Source organism: Lissotriton helveticus, chromosome 3_1, assembly GCF_964261635.1.
Source record: "Lissotriton helveticus chromosome 3_1, aLisHel1.1, whole genome shotgun sequence".
Classification (NCBI taxonomy): domain Eukaryota; kingdom Metazoa; phylum Chordata; class Amphibia; order Caudata; family Salamandridae; genus Lissotriton; species Lissotriton helveticus.
Genome location: NC_136061.1, coordinates 1,040,648,305 through 1,040,667,206, shown reverse-complemented (window position 1 = coordinate 1,040,667,206; position 18,902 = coordinate 1,040,648,305). Strand labels below are relative to the sequence as shown.

Here is an 18,902-nt window from a genome sequence, read left to right as displayed (position 1 = left end):
GGTATTTTGTGTGCTGACATTTTTGGTAATATTTGGTAGTGGATTGTGCTATCCTTCGGTAACACTTCTTTCTAAAACGCCCGGTCCTTTTTTTCTTTTTCTTTCAGAGTCACTATTCAATAAAGAAAGCAGGCGCGGCTCTTGGATTTGGTACGGAGAATGTGATTTTAATAAAATGCAATGAACGGTAAGATTGGGCATGCAAGTGTTTGTATCATGAATGTTTGTGAAGTATATTTTATTACCTGTAAATATAGGCCAATAACCGTGCGCCAAGGTGCAAATGGTCTATTGGAAATGTACCTTCAAACTATTTATTCCGTGGCCAATGTTTTATCGTGTAGTTTGTCATTCTTTTCATACCTGTCTGTTTCTTCATTTAATTACAGAGGGAAAATAATACCAGCTGATTTGGAAGCAAAAATTCTAGCAGCTAAGGAACAGGTGTGCCACCTTGTACATATTTTTCAGCACAATACCACTTTACTCGTGTAGTTTTAACTGACATTTTCCCCATAAACACCTCGTTCATATATCGAGAGATTTGGCAGTCAATTAACAGTAGAACCTTTAGTTTAGAAGTTTACCATGTAGTACACATGAATGCCATCGTTTTTTTCCTTTGTAGTTTCAATTGGGTAAAGGAAGGATTTTTCAGATTGCAAGAATATCCCTGTGCACTAACAAGAAAAATAATTTGTTAAAACATTTGTTCTTTAATTGTAGCTTGCATCTGTTTCATATTTTAGGCTTTAAAATCCAATCCAAACAAATTCCGAACAAGGCCAATAACAGAAATCGAGATGAGGGAGCACACTTAGAAGTAGGTGTTAAGATTAATCCTGGGTGGTGAACTCCTCTTCGCGAAGTTTTCTGCACTCTGCGCTACACGGAGCTCGCAAAGTGCAGAAAAATGCGACGCGGAGCACAGTTTTTTCCCCTCTCGTTATCGCCAATGGTAAGTTGTCGAGCACGAACTGCCACTCGGGTAGAAGTTCTACCCGAGCAGCAGGAAGATCAGCTTCCCCGCTTGCAATCACCAAAGGTAAGTTGGCTAGTGCGAGCTGCCGCTCGGGTAGAATTTCTACCCAAGTGGTTGGAAGATCAGCGAGAATGGCAGTTTGCGCCGCATTCTGCGGCTTGCAGAACTCCGCTGAGTTTTATTGTCACTTCGTGGAGCTCTGCAAACTTTGCCGAGGCTTAATTAACACGGCATCTGCCAAAAATCAGTAGAAGTCTTCTCTGTCCAACTCTGGGCTCCACTACCTCGTTTTGAGAAAGCAAATTTCTTTGTTTCTGGCTGTAGACCCTCAGCCGCCTCCACTGTCAGAAGTACCCTAGTGGTGGGCTAGCTGCAACAGGCCCACCATTTGCATGGCCTTGGAAGGCCCCCCTTAGTGAGAGTTGGGCTTATCATGGTATCTTTTCCTGCACAAGACCACCATGCCTGGAACAGAGGTCCCTGGCAGAGATAACAGAGCAATGCCAAAAAACCTCCTCGTGCACCAGGGACATTATTTATTTAGTTTCTGGATACAAGCCCCTGGTGCTGGGGTCTGTCTTAGAAAACCAAAAAAAGATTATTGGTCTGCTCTGTTGCCATGACATGGCGGACCTACCGGCAATGTGGATTTTTACGAAAACTGTTTGTGTCACATCTAGTAGGGGTATGTAATTATGGTGGGTGGCTTCAGTGCCCAGGTAGCTCCAATAGCGTAGCAATGAGGCTCTGGTCCCTGGTGCAAGCAACGAAAATTGACCCTTTGACTGCTATTGGGGTTGTAAAATACAGCAATCATCAGGGTGCCTTGGGCTCTCCGGGCTTTAGGCCCAGGTGCCACTGCACATGATGCACCAATGGTAGTTACGCCCTTGAGTGCTTCTGCTGGTTGCTCTTTCACTTCCTGTCAGCATATTCTTTTCATTTACTAAGCCACTATTTAGAAAACCTCATAGATAACCCCACACCAGAAAAACATCTATGTCAGTGTCTTTTTTTATAATGCATGCATGCCAGTTTATGCTGTGAAATATTAACTTATGTACGTGTGTAGCTATCACTAGTGCAGCAGGTCCAGTGACAACATGAACCCAAGATGTTAGGCAGCCATTGCACTTCAATTATGACTGTATTTTACTATTGCAGGGGCCATTTTCTTTGGTTGCAGCAGGGCCCATAGCACTCTTTCTACGTCACTGATCTCATTGCATGGATTTAACGCTTGGGGCCCAATTCCGATCTCAGTCAGAAGGGCTCCAAATCCGATTTGGAATAGCCTAAACTGATCTGGAGTTCTTGTTTCTGACCGAATCGTTCACAGTTCCAAATGACCAAGTACGATGCCTGGAAAGCCGTAGCACTGACCAAATCGGTTCCGGAAGGCATTTGGAGAGATAGAGCCTTCTGGAGCCGATTCGTACAGCACTATTGAGTAGGTTTTGCAAGCAAGCAAGTCAGATGAACGATCCGGACAGCCTTTCCCATTCCATTTGCCTGGTTCAAGAAGGCTTCTGGAATGGGTCTTTGGGGGCCCATAGCTGGCCCCCTTCACCAGGGGCCCTCCAAATCGGCCCCATAGGTCTCTTTTTCCCAACCATGCACAGTGTGGTAGACACCAAGGGGTGCCCGCACCAGGTTGCACGCTCATCCCCAACCCCCCCTTTTGTCAATTCGAGCCTGTGTTCGCGTTCGAAACACAGGCTCCTATTGAAGTCAATGGGAGCCCAACTGAATCGTATCCGGATGCATTCAAATGCACCGTACTCATTCGGTCAGACTCTCGGTATGCTTTCCGAACGAGATCGGAATCAGGCCCTAAGTCTTTACATATGCTCTTTAATGACTGTGGTGTCTTTGTTCACAAAAAATATTTTAGCCATGTTTTTTAAACATTTAAACACATTTGCCAATTACTATGCTATGTACGCACATTAATCTAATTCTCTTACATGAAACCTTTTTTTTAAATGTCTCAAGTAAAAAAACAATTTCCAAATAATTCAGTTAATATCTCTACAATCTACCTGTTTAAAATGTGTTTTCATGTTGCAGGGTCAAGTGCCACTCTATGTGAATGCCACAGCGGGTACAACTGTATATGGCGCCTTCGATCCAATTCACGAGATTGCAGACATATGTGAAAAGTATGATCTTTGGCTCCACGTTGATGTAAGTAGCAGTGGTTGATATTAGGCCCAGTGGGCACTGATAAAAAGAAAGATCTGCACTTGTAAAGATTGTTACACCAAATCCAAGTATAGCGTCCGCCATCTTTGCAGTTTTGGCATATAATGTTATTGACAAAGGGCTGAATGCAGCGTCAAACGTGCTTTTGGTAGTAGACATCCAAGCCACGATTAAAAAACGTAAAAACAATAAATCCTACAAAAAAACATCATTTGCACATATAGAAGTCAATGGAGATCACCTCATGATCACTGATGAGTGCACTGAGAAAGCAACCAGCTGGCAGATCTGTGCTAAGGCGTTTAACGAGACCCTCTTGGCACTGCCAATTGTTTTGACTTTAGTATACTGAAAATATGTTAACATCCTTGAGTAATGCACAGAAGGGGTAGCACATGGATAGCTGGAGTGAGTGCTTATTTATCAAGTGCCAGAAATCTTGCACAGTTGTTTCACGTTTTGAACCTGTTCTATGTAGTTCAGTAAAGAAGCTTGTAACTTCTGTCTGATAGGGAAGCTTGCACTGCTGCTGCCCATGATGTATATGAGTTGTGTGTTCATGGAGCTTGTTGAACACCATTTGTTTCACATTACAAAAGCCAAACCAATTGTCACTTTTGACAATTTTGCCCCCGGTGCACTTTGGTATTACAGAAGGGGGCACAGATGTTTGTGCATCCCCTTTACTAATACCAATAGCGCTGGCACACTTAAAGCACCGGCACTACCTTCAGAGGATGTTCCCTCATTTGTGTAGGGGCGTGCCCTATACAAATGAGGGAATTCCTTTGACTCTACAGCTGCTCCGTATTACAGACACGTGCGCAGAGGCAAAGAAGCCTTCAGGAGGCGCACTGACAGTGCGCCATTTATAAGGTGGTGCACTGTCAGTGTGCCTCTTGAAAAGTAGCCCTCTGCAGGGGGTAAATGGGCCCCCAGGGACCCCCAGACATCCCCTTGCTGCCGGGTGCAGTCACTGACTGCACCTGCCTGCAAGAGAATCTCCATTCCCCTGTAAAAGTGCAGGTAGATGCTGCCTGCACTGGGAAAACACAGAGCTCCATGCTTTCACATGCATATGCTGCCCCCAGGGCAGCGCAAGTTCGTGGCTGCCCTGGGGGCAGCGCATGCATCCTAATAGGGAGCAAACAATGACAATGCATAATACGGCCCCATGTAGGTGGGGTTAGGTTATGCTGTTAACTTGAATGTGTATTTGTGTGAGGAGTTTAAAATGAGTGTGTTTGTGTATCCGGAGACAGTGGAGCTCCCCGAGGTGTCGTGTGAGTTCTCTGTGGGAGGTTGAGGATGAGTCTGGCTGCCAAATTCTGGATGGTTTGTAGTCTACTAGTGAGTTACTTGGTGATCCCGGCACAGAAGGGGATCCTGTAGTCCAGCTTCTTGTTGATTATGGCAAGGGTGGCTGTTTTTCTAGTGTTGTTTGGGAGCCTTTGACGATCTTCATCTGCATCTTCAGAGTGTAGAAGCAGGATGCAGTGACAGTGTTGACTGGTGCAGTCATGTCCAGTTTGCTGTCGATTATTCCAAGGTGCCTGGCAAGGGTGATGGGTGTTGAACCGAGTATGGCCAGCCACCAATTGGATTCCCACGGTGAGGTGTTTTTGCTGAAGATCACTACTTCTGTTTTAAATTTGGTCATGCACGCGTTAAACTTGTTTCTTGTGTTGAGGGTCTTCAAAGAGGTTGTTTTACTTTGTGTTTTTGCTGAGCTAATGAGCTACACAGTTTTCAGTAGTTTGGCTAGGAATGGTAGGAATGGTAGGTTTGGAGGTCGGTCATAGGTTGTTAAGGTCGATGGGGTCAGCATCTGTTTTATTCAGAAGCGGGGTAATCTGGCCACTGGCAGTTGGGCAGAACACATCGATTAGGGAGGAGTTGGCCATTTGGGTGGGGTAAAGGATTAGAGGTGTGGCAAGGTTTTTACCCATTTTTGTCTGATGAAGGAGGGTTCCAATTGCTGGGATCGTAATTTCTACAGCATGCTTGGTTAGCATATCAAAGTTAGCAGGGCTGGACTGGCCGTACCAGGCATCAGGCGTTTTCCCAGGAAGATGGAAGTGTGGGGGACAGTTTTGGAGCAGTGGGGGCCTGGTTTTGAGCAGTGCTGCAATATCGACACACAGTAACAAAAGCAGCAAACAAGTGTTTCAAGCCTCACAGAGCCAGGCTGTGCTTCCCAGGGGCTGGTCCAAGAAAACTCCCAGGGCTGCTTCGCGTTCCCAGTCTGGACTCGTAAGTTAGACCATACTTCTTTGGATTGGTACGACAACGGTTCCAACTGAAGCATTCGCGGAGCTTTTGGATGAATAACTCAGTTTTGTCCATCTTGTTCGAGAAGAAATTGAAGAGGTTGTCGCAAGTTTCTTTGTTGCTTATGCTCACATCTGTGGCTAATTTACGGGCACAACATTTATCTTCCTTGCACTGGTTTCCAGCGGCAAGGCAGCTTGGGTGGTTTTATTAGCTTTTGGATCTGCGCACTTTATGATGCTCTTATGTCTTTAAAGCTTTTAGAGGTTTATTGTAAAAAAGGAATGTTTTTTCTATCACATTGAAGGAGGACAGCGGATGTGCCTAGCACATTCTCAGTTGAGGGCTTCAGGTCCTTCCAGCCCAGATTCTGTCCTGTGTAAGAGGCTGTATGTTGTAAGCACTTGTGCAGCGGAGTCTTCTGTGGGGACAACCACTAGGAATCACCACTAGGAATCTTCAGGCCTTGCCAATCCTGTCTACATTCTTAATTGCAATCAGGTCTGCATTCTTATTCGCAATCATGCCTGCATTCCTATTTGCAATCATGCCTGCTTCTCCACGACTGCTTGGGCCTTGATTATGAATGCGTCGGTATTTTGGTGTTATTTATCCCATCGATAAATAGCAACACATTCAGGATCGTTATTTATTGAATGGGATAAATACCTCCAATTACGAGTCGCTCAATTGGAATGAAGCATAGCGTTTTTCAGACCTTTTCCTTCCTGTAAATATAAAAACATTTCCCCTACTGGTATCTACCCACAGAAACCTCTGAAGGATTGAAAACCCCGAGACACTTATAGATGCAACATCTCTGGAGAAGGGTTCATGGGAACCACGATTGTCCGAAGCACCTGTACTCGAGGTCATAGTCACTTTAAAATTCTACTAATCTAGTTGCACGATTCACCTCAAACACTGATATGTTCGTACTGCTAAGATGGCCACCAGTTTAGGCTAGTCTTCGCTCTGAAATGTGGCTCTTGCCCAATGGCCTTTTCTTTGACACTCTCATTTCTGCCATTGCGTCTTACTAATTACTTTCATTTTATGTAAATCATAAAATGAAAGTATTCCATTTTAGAGGATTTTTTTTTAATCATCTGATATGTACAATTCCAAGTAAAAATCACCCTTCTCTGGATGATTGAAAGCAGACGTTAGCCTGACAGTGCTCTCTCTCTGTCACTCTATATGTATATAAATATGTAACCCTCACTTCAAATTGTTATCTTTTACAGAAACTATTACAGAGATTTTAAAAACGCTGCACTGCTTACACCAATAGTAACAAACATTTACAATGCAATAGGCCTTGCACTGACATTATTTTGAGCTATTGTCATTGTAAATGTCATTGTTTTTTTTCTTTCTTTTGTAATTGCATCCAGATATTTGATACAAGTAACATTTGCAATGCAATAACATTATACTTACAACATGCCAGGGCTATTGGCTTTGTGAATGGTTGTTAGTTGCATATAATAAATAAGCAAAGACTATGGCTTTGCTGTATAAAATATAGAAATGTTTGGATGTCGCCTGCCACGTGAATGCAATGGAAAAATTATTAGCAAACTACTTCTGAGCCACTTTCTTTTCTATTTGTAACTATTTTGGAGCGAGCCCCACTCAAAAGAGCACTGTGTTTTTCAATAAAGATCTGGGAATGTGTAAAGTCCTTGAACACCATGGCACAAAAGAATACGACATTGTGTTAGGCGGTAAACTCCGAAGAACAATTATCTACCTGTACCAGATATGCAAACGCCTATTATACCTAGGTATGTGAACAGAAATACATATAGTTTTGCGTAGGTTGACCTGCATAGAATAATTAAGACTCTCTGCTATGCACCTTTCTCACCGTAATAATGTAAGGTGCTGAGCCAGGGGCGTAACGAAACTTGAGGGGGCCCCCATGCAAAGCACATGGAGGCCCCCCCCCGGCGGCCGGCCGACAATGTACCACTTTGTCCTACCACCCAGAAATCTAGCCTATGTAAGAGTTTTCCTTTCCCTCCCTGCATTTAATGTTAACGGTAGAAAGATTTGTCTAGAAAGAGCGCCACGACTCCCCTCACGACTCTAGGTCTGTCACAGCATCGGCATTCCATGTGCACGCCTGTTCACCTCCTTTCACCCTCTCCCGCTCCTGGAATAAAAGACATCAAGGGAAGGTCAGAGGTCAGGGGCCCTTCTGTACAAGAAAACACTTTTGAAGCTTAGCTGGCCGCCCGTCCCTCCACCCACCTACTCCACTGCGATCTGCGCTATAATTAGGACCACAAAGTTACAGACAGCATCCAACAGAAACATTACAGGTGCGGTGCAGCTAGGTTACAGGTATGACCAGTAGTATTCACCCTGAACTGATGCTCTGACTTTCATGGTGCCCTTCTCTTGTGACTTCTTTTCACCTAGTTTCCAGCACCTGTGCTTCAAAGTTGCAAATATGTATATGTAAAATGAATTCAAGAAGAGGCGCCAATAAACAATTTACAACCTGCCCCCCCACCTGATTTGCTTCTGCATGCTTGTCATTAGTGTAAACATCCATCTTTTAGTTTGACCCTTTCAAATGCACTATTTCATTAATGTGTCCCTCGTTCACTCAGGCTCAGCACCAGTACTACCGGTCCGGACCGGTACTCGTTCACCCCCTCATCCCCCCCTCCCCTCCATCTCTCATTGACATCCAGGCTGAGGCTCTCCACTACAACCCTGAGCCCAGCCCTGCCAGTGCTAAGACGAGGGATATTTCTATACCACCTGGCACCTGTCACGAATGACCAATGCTGCCTGCGCTCTGCCCTGAGGCTGAGTGCACCATTGCGGACACTGACGGGCAGGGCAGGCTTCCTTATCATTGGTCCTCCGCTTCCGTCCGACAGACTCCGAGTCCTGAGCAGGACACACACACACACACACGACGACATACTCGCTCACCTTAGGCCTGGTTGGCGGCCTGGTTGGCGGCCTGCGGCTGGCCTGCAGCTAAGGCGAGCGGGGCGGGCACACTGGGCAGCAGAAGACAGGGGGCGACTGACTGGGCGAGGGGCTAGCCATCAGACAAGGGGCTAGTAGTACTAGTGGTACTACTCTTTAGTACCACGGCGGCTGCACCCTTCTTCTGGTTCTTGCTTCTTTGTTCTTCTAAAGCCATGCGCTGTACGCACTATAATGCGCATGACAAAATTGGCACTATTAGTCACGAGGCGAGTACCGCCCCCACCCTAAAGACCGCAGCGCGCAGACGCACATAGACAACTGCGCGCCGTCACAGGCCACGCCCACGAGCACGGACCATTCGTTTTATTTTAAATGATGTTGTTGTGAAGACAAAGAGCCGTCCTGCCAGCGCAGTGCGCGCGCACCAACTATTTAATTCATTTAAAGGCTCGGGCAGGCCGGCAGGGCGTGTGCACTTCACGGCACCATAATCAGAGTTTAAAAAAATAGAGGCATGTCACCGTCGGTGCGCGGACTGTTTGGCCTGGCTAACTGGCTTGACGTGCTGCGTCTTAGGTCCTTACTGTGCTGAGAGTGAGGGGGCCCCTGGCTGGAGCGTGGGGGCCCCCTGTGGGGGCCTGTGTTGTTAATACGCCCCTAATGTTTAAATACAGGCCGGCACCGTCCCTCCTTGGTGTGCTGGCTGGCTGGGGGCTGGCCTGCTTGCATTCGTCTTCTGCCGAGACGACAGACGTGAAGGGGCCCTTGGAGCGTGGGGGCCCGGGGGCTGCCGGGGGGGGGGGGGTTGAGGCTGTGTTAATACGCCCCAGGCCAGTCAGAGTGTTTTATTTAACCCGCTACTATCTGCTAGCCTAAGCCTTGCAATGCTGCCTTGCTTGCAGCCGTCTTCTTCCTCTGCTGAGACTAGTGAGGCCGGGGGGGCCCCCTGGCCTGCGGGGCTCCCCCGCACCGCGGGGGCTGCGGGGGCCTGTGTTACGCCCCTGTGCTGAGCTTCATGGCCGTTTCCTTGAGCAGGAGAGACGCAACGAACGAAAAATGAAAAATACGTACCTTAAACTCTGCGCCCGTGCAGTGTCTGCACATCTTTCCTTATCGCTCCAGCAGTCTCCTCCTCACCAGCCCCGTGTAGTGCTTTGTGCTTCCTGAATCTTCATCGTTGAGGCCTGGGGAGCTGTGCCAGGAAGGGGCACACCAGGGAACGGATGCCTGCTCAAGAGAATGTGCCTCCTCTGAGCTTGGCAGTTACATTCGGAGAGCTGGAGGAGCGGGAGATGTGGGAGGTGGTGGGGGGATTGAATGGGAAAATAATGTGATTTACAACAAATATAAACTATGGCGGCCGAAGCCACGGTAAAGAAAATAAGCAAGTGGCCGTAGTAACAAGCCGACTGAAGAAAACAACACCCAACATAAGCCAAAAGAAAGATGAAATAACAAACGGGGTTACAGAAAGAGAATAGGATGAAGACCGAAGCACGATACTGAAGAGATGTGGAGAGAAAGGCGGGTGCGGAGCGTGGTCCGAGGGCGGCGGGGTCAGATGGCGGCGGCTACTCTCGCGAACGGTGAAAACTAAAGCGCGCAACTCTGGGAAGTTTCCTTTTGGGTGGGGGGAAGGGAAGGGAGGAGCGGGTAGGATTGCGATTGAGGAGGCAGTAAGCAAGCTAACACCACACCCACCCAACGTCATTAAACCAAGATGGCGTGCACTTGTCCGAATCGGCCGGCCTAAAAGTCCACAGGGCGGTAACCGAAATGGCCGAAAGCTAATTGCGAGGCTGCGATTAGCATAAAGTACGACGCACGCCTATGGAAAACGGGCGGGGCTTAAAGCTCCCATCTGAAATATATCGTTAACTATAGCTCTCTCAGGCGAGGTGCGCATGCGCTCCAACGCCAGGCGAGACCTAAAAACGATAGAAAACATATTTATAAAAAGATATGCTTAACTCAAACTTAGTCTCCAGTGACTCATTTACATCTGAGAGCATACATTTGTTTTTCAGTCAGTGAAGTATGTCTGTTCCCTAATTATGAATTTTTGCTTTGTAACAGGCTGCCTGGGGTGGAGGACTGCTGATGTCCAGCAAGCACCGTCATAAACTAAATGGAATTGAGAGGTACTGAAAAGATGCCCTCGTATATTCATAATGCACACACACACGCACACACACGCATACACGCAAATACACACACACATGCATACACACACAGACCCACCCAGCCACTCGCACACCCACTCACACCCTGACTTACACACCCATACAACCACTAATACACACATACAACCACTCACATATCTAATTCCACACCCACAAAACCACTCACTGACCCACACAGCCACTCACACACCCCCTTATGCACCCACACAACCACTCACACACCCACTTGCATACACACACCCTTATGCACTCACACAACCACTCATGCGCGCGCGCACACACACACACATGGATATGCATTTGTCTTGCATTTTTTTCACAGGTGTAGATTTAGACTGTTTGCAGTATGTTGGCATTGTGGTCAGTGGAAATCATTTGGAAAGCAGGTGATAACAAAATAGTAAAACAGAATGTCAGCTCTTGGCAGAATTTCTTTTGACAATCCTTATACTTTGATATATATGTTTATGAAGTCCAAAAGGTATCAGCGCGTTCAGACAGGGGTCTCTAGGCTCTAAATGATCTTATAAAAGGCGGTTTATTGTTTCTTGCATCCCGACAGCTTCAAGGTGATCCAAACAATGTTCAAACACACAAACTATGTAGGAATTCCACAAAATCAAAACAAAATAACAGGAACACATAGTAGTAATTAATACACAATTACATTTGTGATTATTTATTTATATGGGTGCTTTATAAAAGGCCATGAGGCATCTTAACATAACTTTGGAGGGCAGTGGTTACTGATAACAAGGAGGGAAAAATACAAATGCATTATAATCAAGAAAATAACTGGTCACGAAGGAGGACAGCACATCCAACATACGTCGATCATGTCCTAGGTGCCATTTTAAGCGAAGCTTTCTTACAGAGCTTGGTTTTGGTTTGAGTTGCTGCATAGGACCTCTCACTTCTTAGGATTGTCCTTCAAGATTCTGCCACTTGAAGAGGCAGACAGGAATGAGATGTGGTATTGCTGATGTGAAGGCTCCTGTGGGAATGCAGTGAGAGAGGCCATTGTTTGTTAGTATGTCGTGCCGATATTCTAATAGGCTTTGTGAATGATGCAAAATATTTTGAATTTCATCTTCTCATCCACTGGAATTCAGAGCAGCACTTTTATAGACAGTTTGGAATGGTCAATGGTAGCTAAATTCAGACAATTTTTTACAGAATGGTTTTGCAAATTTTGGAGCATATCAATCAAGTTCTTTGCAAGCCTGTATAGAGCGCATTGTAGTCCTGAAATTAAGCATCATGTTGGTTCTATTTGGTGAGAAGTTTACGGGTGGAAAAGTACTCCACACAGAAACGTGAACTGTAAATTGTCCCAATTCAACATGGCGTTGATTTGAATGAAAGGTTAGCATTGGAGATGATCACAGGAGTTTTTGCTTTCTGAGTGGTAGGTGGGATGTACCTTAATCTTTGCAGGCCAGTAAAGTAGTTTGGGCATGTTTTGTCCTCCTAGGTCGAGCATTTCTCTTTTTGACTGGTTTAAGGAGAGGAAGTTTGCACTCACCCTAGACTGAATTCACTAGTAAGCTGATGATGATGTAGCCTTTGCACTTGTTTTGTAGGTGGGTATAGATTTGTGTGTGCCAGCACACACTTGGAAATTAATCCTGTATTAATAACGTTTCTGGGACAAAGCTTTCATGTGCAAGTGCAGTGAGCAACAGTTGCTCATGTTCTGGCCATTTGTGTTGTTCTTGCATACTTGCAGTATGTAGTTACCTGACGTGGCATAGTGGCAGAATTTCAGGAATTTCGCATAGCAAGCATAACATGAAATTCTCAAAACTATGCAAATTACACCGGCGCAATCTACATTTCATCCGGACTATTAACAACATTCTGTAGTTAAAGTCCACTGTGAAATAATGTACCTCAAGGATATCTCTGTGATAATGGCCCAGAGCTGACTTTCTGAAACTGAAAATATAGAGAGCTATAAAGGATTACTTAGATGTTCACATACCCCATACCACCTCACTGCTAATCATGTGCCTTCCTCAGTGGAGGTGTAGAAAACCTCTAGTCTGTGAACTGAATGGGATGGAGAAGATGCCCCCGTTAACAGAGGAGATCTCTGGAATGTTGCCTCAATTGTGTGAGTACACTCCACCAAACTCTATTTGATGAGATATATGTGTTTCTCAGTGTGAGCGTTTTGTGTTTACCCAGATTTGAAGACAAGGGCAGCCAGGGCGTCAGGGATGAGCTGTGCTCCTACCTCTATTCTGACTTTCCACCTGACACCTACTGGTGGCCCCTTTAAGGCTTCCATTTTGCATATGCTTTCAGTCCTTTGACACCTAAAGGTGAAACGACTTTTACAACGTGGTCGTTACACCACAATACATTTAAGTTGCGGTCATTACAACGCAAGTCGTTACAACGACTTGCGCTGGATGGTGCTCTACACTAAGGAATAGTATGATTTACTATTCCAACACCTTCCCTACTGTTACACACTGAAGAACTGTAATCTTCATTCTCAGGGGTCTCACTAATACAAAGAACTTGGCACAGAAGCTGAAATATGAAAAGACATCTTTATTAAACTTAATTAAGTGAGACTACGTCACACAGGAGCCTTAGCAACTGAATGAGGCTGTCTAAAGAGTACAAAACACAGAGGCCTTTTATATGCTTAGGGTTACAAACTCAGCACAAAAGTAAGGGGCAGTCCTAGCTTTTGCAAGCATGCAAAATACCTAATATGGACATAGATCTGCAAAATATTAGCCAATAGGAAAACATTCAAAACAAGGCATCGTATAACCAGAACGTCCCCCTTACGTCGTGTTTTTGCCCAACCCACAAGTAAATCAATTACAGCACCTATAGGTCAATCAGTAATGGCAGGACATGTCTGTATGCAGTTAGGCCAGCTGGTGTCTGAGATTGTTTTTCAAAACAAGGACAGAGGGGGTTTTCAACACGTTGCAGTCCAAAGGGCAGAGACACTTCATGAATAGAGCAGCCTGTGTAAAGGCAACGCAAAACGACGACAAATGTAAGATGGAGTCAAAATTAAAGAACCTCAACACACTGGAGTTGGAATAGTAAATCATACTACTCCTAAATCCAGCGCCTCTAGTGAAAGTCGTTGCAACAACTTGCGTTGTAATAACCGCCATGTAACGTACCGCGATCTAAATGATTGCATTGTATCGTCACATATCCCACCTAAAGATATCGTTGACACCACAAGGTACTCAACCCTAAAACAGCCCTTTACATTGAGTGAGGCTGTGATGCTTGCGAATGGAGTCTTCGGCCTGTGCGGGTAGAAGCAGCAGATTCACAAAAGTCCATGACAAAGAATGGTGACACAAAAGCCAAGCCATGCCCCTAAACAGCTACAGCAGTGGCTGCTACCAAACGAGGGGATAAAAAAATAAAAAAGCACTCTCTCAAACATTACTTTACCTCTCCAAATGTAGCAAAAGCGTAACTGAAATTAATAACTTCAATGAGATTACGAAGCATAATTCTAAATGCACTATACTTAACCTGGGTACATAAATCTAAATGCGCTGTGCTTTAAGTAATGCAAGATAGTTGTGACTTTTCATTTGCCAAATAGTAAAACTAATTACCAGTAAAAAATTAAAAGTGATTCCATTTGGTTCTCACACCATTCGACCTCTACCATGAATACCAGAGTAACCGGAGTAAGTAATTTTTCTTTTTTAAGGTTTACAATTTGTCACATTGGACGTTTCCTTTTAATGTTTTGCTAGACTGCGTTTTATCTCACATAGTAAATAGTGTTAAACCTGCTTCAGGAATTTTGCCCAATCATTTGATTTGTTAAGTGAAACAGTTTTAGTCTGTTGGGCTATTTCTTTTACGCTCTGTGGTTTGTTTTTCAGGGCCAATTCTGTTACCTGGAATCCACATAAAATGATGGGGGTTTTGTTGCAGTGTTCTGCCATTCTTATCAGAGAAAAGGTAAGGCCATGCATTAAACAACTCAGTAATAATCTGTTCACCCTCCTCCAAGGATTGAAACCTTGGCTTCAAGGATTTTACTTCCTGAGCATTGCTAGGTTACTCAAATGTTTATTCTTTGTACTTTGAGACCAACTTATTTTTTTACTGTTGGCACCTGAAAATATCAAAAGGTCAAAACATGCTTCTATCTAGATTCTTTTCAGCTAATTTAACAACAATATGATTGTCTGTTGAGATGTATTCTCCATCAAATCATCGTGCATAGCCCCAACGCTATTACTGAAGGTCCAGCGGTGGAGATGGTGTGTGGAGCTCTGTTCTCCCACAGATCACCACCGAGGTTGGCACCTGTCCCTCTTGACTTGGTTGTGGATGTCTCCTTTGCTTTTCTCCCGATAAGCATTACATAAGGTTTTCCACAGGACAACATCGAGTTGGGACATCCAGTGACCATGTAAATAATACTACTACTACTACTACTACTACTACTACTACTACTACTACTACTACTACTACTACTACTAATAATAATAATAATAATAATAATAATACTCATAAAAATAATAATACAAATAATAATCACAATAATATTAACAATATTAATGTACATATTATAGCACTTTGTACTGTAGGTTTTGTTGTTTCTAAGCACCACGAATAAGAACTCTTCCTGCTACCCAATTTAATTATACTACATTTTTCAGCCTCTAAAGAAGTTTGATTTGCAATTGCATTTGTATTTAATTTTGTTTACTACACGTGAAAGCAGATGCCAGTTGCAAGCGCTGACAACCTAAAAATACCGAAGTGCATTACAATGAAGAATAGAATGATAGAAGCAAAGTAACTACACATTATGTTTGAACATTGAGAGCAGGTTCAAACTGCTAAAGAAGCCAGCATGGCGAACTACGAACATAAAGAGCCTACACAGAACCCCTAAACAGGACTAAGTTCTGGAGGCCAAGAGTTAGATGAATATCAAGGGAGAGAGTGGCCTAAAAACTGAGTGTAGCAAGAGGGGATCAAAATCTTAGAACGTTTCTTCTTGGGTTATTACTGAATAGGCAAACGTTTGTGAACAGGTAGTACTACATACAAAACATGAATTCTTTGAATTGAGTTTGAAAGAGAGATGTTCTTTAATAAGGAGTCAATGAAGGTCTTGCAGGGAATCAGAGATGGGCATAAGAGTCTTCAATATTCAGTAATAATTGGACATAAAATACAACATTTTGGGATTTCTTCCATGTGAATTTTAAGATTGAGAATGGAGGTCTGTATAATACCTAAGAATTCTTTGATGTATAAGGTGAGACTTCACATGGACAAAGGATTGGTAAAGGATCCACAGGAAAGTGTGTCACAGCGTTGTTCTGGGTACTTATTTTTTCACAGAAGAGAATGTAGTTACCCTATATTGGACTTGCTCTTCTCAACAAATAGACCCAGCAGCTCAGAATGGTTGGCCATGGGTAGATCTTACTAGAGTTATAACCACAAATCTGACTGTTGTTGTTGGTCCTCTACGACGCTTATTTCCACATTCTTTTCAGAAAGTGCAAAATGAAATATTTGAGGTTTACGATGGAGAGGTAAGCTTTTCAGTTTACATGCCTGCCATCTGACCTCATGTCAGTTATTTATCATGGTGATGGCATTAGTGATGGCTCATGTACTCAGTAGAAACGTTTTCCCCTGCTTAGGTAAGTGACTGATAAATGCAGCTGCTCGTGAAATGCCACTCAACATCTTCAAGTTACAAGCAATCTGTTGAACAATCTTTCCCTGATCTTGGAGAACACTTCGGTAATACTTTCTCAGACAATTAAGATCATCAGTGTGTACTTTAAAAGGCAATAACAAATGTTTCCCTCTACATGACAAAGTGGAAAATATCATCTGCATGATTCCATTGCTCTAGTCAGCCATTAGATTGAGAGCAGTTCTGTTCCTAACTCTATTGGAACTCATAGCCTTCGGTATTATTCTTATGTATGGCCATGAATGTAATCTGTTCAACAGAACTTGGAAACTCAATTGATTTTATTTTCTCGACCACCCTATGGAATCTATTCTTGATATCATATAAACACCATTGCTACCTGGATACATTTATGCAAACCTGCAATCAATGGCCTATGGTCCTTTAAAGAGTCTCACCTCCACACCAACTTCTTAAATATGAGAGGCATTTGGCTGGTGCTATGAGCTTTCCTACCCTTATTGTGGGACTTTGCATACATATTAATGAACAATGCCATCACCATGCAATATGTAATTAATAAAGGTGGTGCTCACTTAAGAAAGAATGTGAATTGTTGCTTTTGAGCCTTGAACAAAAACATCTGGGTATTAGCATATCTTTCGGCAAGAGTCAACAATACACAAACTCAGCAGGTTATCATTCATGAATCAAAAGTTGGAAGATTCGCAAAGCAGAAATTATTTTGATTTTCAAAACTTGAGGCTTCCCAGCAGGGAGGTCTGTTTGTCAGCAACCACTATAGAAAATATCACTAGTTTATTTCTCTGAAATTCCCTGTTGGGGAGCCAGTAGGGTATTGCTTTGCCCTGAAGTTAAAGTCCACACTTCATTATGCCTTTCCACCAATAAAGGCAAAGTATAGAATGTGACACAATACCAGACTTCTCTTTCAGCAAGGTCAAATGTTCCATCCAAATTTACAGATCTTGTTCTACAAGATTGAAAGGATATAGGTAGTTGTCTTTAATGAGATAAATGAAGTCATACCTGCAGCTAGGAGACTGTCTACAAAATTAGTACTTACATGCTATTACGAAATATTTTTGGATTGGTGCAACTTTCAAATCTCTGATCCTCTGAAGAAAGAAGTAGAATCTGTCCTTCAGTTTGCCCTCTCGCTGCTGAGAGAAAGACTAAGGGCCTGATTTTGAGTTTGGCGAATAGGGTACTCTGATACAAATGTGACAGAGTTTCCTATCCACCAAACTGATGGTCCTCCTATTCTGTTTAGCATCAGGTATACTGTCATGTTTCTGCCATTGAAGCCTCTGTAGGGGGTAAACCTTATACCGAAGGTCCGATGGGCTTGGTATGTCCATGTAAGTACTTCAGACCATCTGCCTTGTTCAGAGTGAACAATATGATGTTCTTTTTCTCTATCCAGGAGCTTCAGAAAAGCCTGGTGGTCCTGAACATAAAAAAGAAAAGAAAAATGATCCCCACATCCTTGGTGAAAACTCCTAGTTTGTCAAGCTCGTTCATATTTTGTTTTACACAAACATACTCCTGGGAGTTTGTTTTTGTAAAACAAAAGTTTGCTTAGTGCCTGCATGAAAGATGATGGCTGCCAGCAAACCTTTAATGCCTTAGGAGGAGACGCTAAGGCAGAGTCTCCTTTGAATGCACAGGGATCTCTCTCAGGCCAACTTTCATCTCTAACTATGCAGATGGTAGTCTGCCTGAATGGCGGAATGACCTCTGCCACCCTGGCAGACAGTCAGGTTACCACCAAACTCTAGATGAGGTCGTGGTTGTGGGCACTATTAAAGGATACTGTGATCACAGCTTTCTTTTGCTGGCCTGATCAAGATTAATTTAAATTCCCACAATCTTATATTTTTTTTAACAAATGTATAAACCAACTAAACTCTCCATATGGCTATGTGGAACATGGATTTCATACTGATCTTTCGAAGGATCCCCCATTCGAAGGCCTTGCCCTTGTGTACTTGTGTCTGCTCCCACTAAAAACTGTACTCCTTATGTCCAGAATTTCAGCTGGAAATGTGGACAAGCTTTATCAGACAATTCTTCATATACTTGTTTTCCACTTGAAGCTGTTAGTGTAGGAATCGATCAGCTTTCCTCATAAAGGTGGTGTCACCTTTACATCTAAGTCAGCAGATCTTATTGACCAATCACAAAGAGCCACCAGCAGGAATTTGATTTCACTCTGTGAAAGATAATTGAGTGTCTTTGTTATTACACGTAATATGGAAACTCGGTCATAACCGTATAATTTCATCCAACATCATGTTTGGTCTCATAAAAAAGAAGTGAGGACAGTTGTTTTTGACCTGTCCTATGTACTCTCTATTTTTAAGGCTCACTTTCCTATTGAATGAATGAAAAAGCTTTATTCAATTTTAAATATATAAAATCATAAAAGCAACAGATACATTACACAGCAACATGGTTAAAAAACATTCATATATTAACAAGTTGTTAAGCTTTTCCTTTTCTTTAAAATACTCTTTAAAAAACCTAGCATGACAGTCACACAGGTTGCATCATTTAGAGATAATAAAAACAGTAGGGCTGGGCGACATTGCCTCCATGTACCGAA

At 43.5% G+C, this 18,902-nt stretch overlaps 1 protein-coding gene across 1 annotated transcript in view; it reads left to right on the top strand.

Annotated features, from left to right (window-relative positions):
• GAD1 (glutamate decarboxylase 1) overlaps window positions 1–18,902 on the top strand; it is a 175,718-nt gene that overhangs the window by 130,169 nt on the left and 26,647 nt on the right. Inside the window, exons 9-13 of the mRNA XM_078681587.1 lie at window positions 108–187; window positions 390–444; window positions 3,053–3,169; window positions 10,493–10,557; window positions 14,487–14,565. Coding sequence (XP_078537713.1) covers window positions 108–187; window positions 390–444; window positions 3,053–3,169; window positions 10,493–10,557; window positions 14,487–14,565 — 396 coding nt within the window. The remainder of the gene's footprint in view (window positions 1–107; window positions 188–389; window positions 445–3,052; window positions 3,170–10,492; window positions 10,558–14,486; window positions 14,566–18,902) is intronic.